General features: G+C 35.1%; 1 protein-coding gene across 1 annotated transcript in view; it reads left to right on the forward strand.

Annotated features, from left to right (window-relative positions):
* LOC107723690 (dehydrogenase/reductase SDR family member 12-like) overlaps nt 1–4,091 on the forward strand; it is an 8,490-nt gene extending 4,399 nt beyond the window's left edge. The window contains exons 8-10 of the mRNA XM_016532400.1: nt 2,746–2,836; nt 2,945–3,082; nt 3,227–4,091. Of these exons, the coding sequence (XP_016387886.1) occupies nt 2,746–2,836; nt 2,945–3,082; nt 3,227–3,339 (342 nt within the window). The 3' untranslated portion in view covers nt 3,340–4,091. The remainder of the gene's footprint in view (nt 1–2,745; nt 2,837–2,944; nt 3,083–3,226) is intronic.
* Nucleotides 4,092–4,934: the final 843 nt, after the last annotated feature.

Consider the following 4,934-nt stretch of genomic DNA (forward strand, 5'->3'; position numbering starts at 1 on the left):
GATATTTCATCTTCCCCCAAGTAATATATTCCATTAGTAGCATGGCATAATTAATATAGCATGTACAGTCATGTCTGTTTATGGTCATTTTACAACTGCTTTGACTGTGACATACATTGTCATGCTTCTATTGTTCAGCCCTTTGTCTTTTATCTTCATGTGATTTATTACTGTAGATCAATAATGCTGGTTGCATGGTCAGTCAGAGAGAACTGACAGAGGATGGCCTGGAGAAAAACTTTGCGACAAACACACTAGGTAGGAAAGTTAATTCATGTTTTTTTCTGATCATATGTTTTTTCCAATATGGACAACAAAGTATGAGCTTTTACTGCAGTATTTGAGTTTTGCCTGTTTTATACTATTGAGTTACAAAGGTCACAGGCCACCCCTGTGGTAGAGAATGTTTTTAGTGCCACATCTTGAAATCAAGGGATAAGAAGAGATAAGAGTGACTAGTCGTCTCACTCATCTTGTGTGTTTTACAGGGACGTATGTACTGACAACAGCTCTGATTCCCACACTGAAGAAGTCAGAGAATCCCAGAGTGGTGAGTGAAGAAATGCATCCTAATGCATGGTTAATAACTGTTTCCAAACACATTTACCCTCACAATGCTACCAGAAATGAATGACTTAAGTGACATGTTTATGAAGTTTATGAATGTTAAAACAACTTCATTAAAACTGTATTATTATTATTATTATTAATTTTTTTATTAGTAATGAATGTTTCAGAGAAATTAAGGAAATTATTTGTATTTATTATTATTATTTTGTATGTTAGTTTATTTTGATTGTTTATTTTATTTTATAATTATTTTTATGAATTATTTTATTTTTTATTACAGATCACTGTGTCATCTGGTGGGATGCTGGTTCAGAAGTTAAATGTAGAGGACCTTCAGTTTGAGAAAGGCTCTTTTGACGGCACCATGGCCTATGCACAGAACAAGGTACTACTATAAACAAACTATAAACTCACAATTTAAATCAGTAAAAACGTTGCACTGCAGCATCTATTTTATATGTATATTATTGTTTGGCTTAAAAAAATTCATTAACTACAAAGCATACAAAAATGTAGCCGTTATGCTTTTGGTGGGTTACCAATCCAGTCCATCATTCACTGTTAAAATAATAGCACAATACAGTGGCACAGATTCCAGCAGCATCACCTCTGCCTTTGTTACAACCCTAATTCCAGAGAAGTTGGGACATTTTGTAAAATGCAATAAAATCAAGAATCTGTGATTTGTTCATTCTTTTTAACTTTTATTTATTTGACAAAAGTACAAAGAAAAGATTTCCAAAGTTTTCACTGACCGATGTAAATGTATTTTGAAAATATGAACAAATTTTGATTTTGATGGCTGCAACGCATTCCAAAAAAGTTGGGAAAGAGGCACGTTTGACACTGTATCACATCAACCTTCCTTTTAATTACAATGTTTCATTGTTTGTGAATTGAGGATACTAATTGTTAAAGTTTTGCAAGCAAAATTTTTGTCCAGTCTCGCTTGATACAAGACTTCAGAATTGGTTGTCTGATTCTCCTTTTCATGACTGGTCACACATTTTCAGTTGGAGACAGATCAGTCTAACACATTCACTCTGTCTCTATGAAACCACGCTGTTGTAGTACATGCAGAATGAGAGCTGGCATTGTCTTGATCTAATAACCATGGACTTCCCATGAAAGACATCATCTTGATGGCAGTATATCTCTGTAAAATCCCAATATATGCCTCCATGTCAATAGTACCTTCGCACATAAGCCAGTCACCCATGCTGTTTGCTCTGCTGCACCCCCAAACCATGACAGACGTTTGCTTTCGCTTCTGTCACTAATGAAAGTCTGGATGGCCCCTTTGGTCTTTGGGACTGAGAACTCGAAATCCATTTTTCCCGGAAACAATTGAAATGTGGACTCATCTGAGTACAGCACACATTTTCAATGTCTTTTTGACTATCTGAGATGAGCTCTGGCCCAGAGAACCTGGCAGTATCGCTGCATATAATTGATGTATAGCTTTTTCCTAGACCTAGAGTAACAGAAATTCAAGTTGAATTTCTTGATGCAGCAGCAGACTGGTAAATGACAGTGGTTTTCTGAGGTACTCCTGAGCCCATGTGGCTATATTTAATACCGCAGCACGACGGTTTCTTATGCAGTGCCATCTGAGGGCTCAAAGGTCAAGCACATTCAAAATGGCACAAAGTGATGAGCCATGATCCAGCTTTGCTTGCAAAGACTGAGATGCTCCTTTTATACCCAAACATGATACCTTGACCTATTACCAATTCACCTGCTTACTGTGTTTCAAAACAGTTGAACGTGGATATTCTATAACCGTTTCACTTTTATTTTGCCTCTGTCCCAACTTTTTTGGAATGTGTTGCAGCCGGCAAAAACAAAATTTGTTCATATTTACAAAATACATTTACGTTGGTCAGTGAAAACTTTGGAAATCCTTTCTTTGTACTTTTGTCAATTAAATAAAAGTTAGAGAATTAACAAATCACAGATTCTTGATTTTATTGCATTTTACAAAACCTCCCAACTTCTCTGGAATTGTGGTTGTACATTGACCGTTATAATTGTCATTGAGGTAAACTTTTTGATGCTCGTGTAACCTGATTTACTGTCCTCATGTTTATACAGTTTTTTTTATTTAGTGTAGTGTTTTTGATGTTTTTAGTAAAGAATCTGGAGTTATTCAATGTTAACTGTGATCTTTCTCAGAGGCAACAGGTGATCATGACAGAGCAATGGGCAGCTCAGCACAAAGAAATCCACTTCTTGTCCATGCACCCAGGCTGGGCAGACACCCCAGGTGGGCAGCATGTGTGTGTAGTGTACATCAGCTACAAGGAAATATCTTGATTGATACAGGAATCTTGCAGTCTCAGTCACAAAGATACTATTTTTGTTTCATCTACAGCTGTGCAGTCATCCATGCCAGATTTTCATGCAAAAATGAAGAATAAACTCCGTACCGAAGCTCAAGGAGCAGACACAGTGGTGTGGCTGGCCATATCAGATGCCGCCAGCAGACAGCCCAGCGGCCTCTTCTTCCAAGGTCAAGCATCTTTATAAAATGTGAAAGCATGCTTTAGTATGCTGTACACATCATCTATAACATGTCTTTGACGTTGCAGACTAAATCTCTCTTTAACATGAAACTGAACTTTGACCTCTGTTTCTCAAACTGATTCATCTGCAGACAGAAAAGCGGTTTCTACGCATCTGCCTCTGGCCTCCTCCAGGTCTTCACCATCTGAAGACCAGAAGCTGATGAGCAAGCTGGAGGAGCTCGCTGTGAAATTCAAGTGTTGATTGTTTGGGTTAGCGGCCAAATTCACAGAAGCCATCATTCCACACACAGACTGTGATATTCATTCTCAATAACGGTGAGAATTGCAGAGATGTGAAAAGCTCATGAATACTATAACAAAACGGCTTACCAAAACAACCTGAAATGTTTCAAATATTTCAAACCTATTGTCTGTTCTTCAAACAAATACACTCCGAAGCATTTTTTATTATACTAGTTTGAGGCAAGAAACTAGTACATCCACTTTTTGCAATGGCTGTTTTTTTTAGTTTATCGATTTTTAAGTCAAATGACATCTGTGGTTAACATTCTGCATTAATTGTTTGCAGTCTTACCTCTAACATGTATGTTGAAGCTGCTGTGCTAAATGAGTAGAACAACCTCAAGGAATTGAGTTTGCATGCTTGATGAATCAGACAACTGTTTCAGTATGTAAATAGCAGATTATTTTATTCATAAACCTAAAACTGCTATTCCAAAAAACAAACTGACATCAAGAACATGCTATGCAACACTACCTATAACTCATATTCAAATTAAACAAATACATGTGAAGATAAATAGGAAGAAATATTCTAGACCTGCCCCTTAAATACACTTACAAATGAGTTTGTAGTTAACTAGCCAGTTATTAACTAAAAATGACTTTTTATTTTTGTCAATTTGTTACAACTGACATGATTCTTAATTAAAGATAATAATGAACAATTAATCTCTCTGTCTCAATCTTTTAGGGAAGTCATTATTATACGTTTTCATTTTTATTAACATTTATTTTTTGCCCAAACAACTGATAAAATCCAAATTGTGTTCATGATGTTTACTTGAGCTGAGACTAAACCACAGAACTTGAAATGGTTTTTATTTAATAGAATTAAAGAACCATTACAAACAGTAAAAGAATAAGTGTTGCTCCAGTGACAAAAAAACAAACAATACTTTCATTTCAAAATGAATAAAGACTTTCACTCCAGTTATTACTTACACTACCGTTCAAACGTCTGGGGTCAGTAAGACTTTTTATTCTTAAAAGAAATCAATGCTTTTATTCATTTTTTGTTACAAAAGATTTCTTTTTCCAAGTAAATGCTTTACTTCATCAAAGAATCCCGCAAAATGTATCACTATTTCCACATAAATATTAAGCAGCACTTACTGTTTTCATTACGATGTTTTTTGAGCAACAGATCAACACATTAGAATGATTTCTGAAGGATCATGTGACACTGAAGACTGCTGAAAATTCAGCTTTACTATCAAGAGAATAAATTATATTTAAAAAAAATATTCAAATAGAACACAATTCTTTTAAACTTTAGACATAGTTCACAATATTACTGTTTTTACTGTATTTTTGATCAAATGAATGCAGCCTTGTTGAGCTTAAGAGACTCTTTTCAAAAACATAAAAACTGACCACAAACTTTTAAATGGAAGTGTACTTTAAAATTGACATTTTTAAAAGCTAATAGGCAATCCAACCTCCACATTTGTGACCCTGGACCACAAAACCAGTAATAAGTCGCACGAGTATATTTGTAGCAATAATCAAAAATACATTGTATGGGTCAAAATTATCAATTTTTCTTTTATGCCA

The sequence above is a fragment of the Sinocyclocheilus rhinocerous genome, unplaced genomic scaffold (genome assembly GCF_001515625.1).
Source record: "Sinocyclocheilus rhinocerous isolate Xijiao unplaced genomic scaffold, SAMN03320098_v1.1 scaffold755, whole genome shotgun sequence".
Classification (NCBI taxonomy): domain Eukaryota; kingdom Metazoa; phylum Chordata; class Actinopteri; order Cypriniformes; family Cyprinidae; genus Sinocyclocheilus; species Sinocyclocheilus rhinocerous.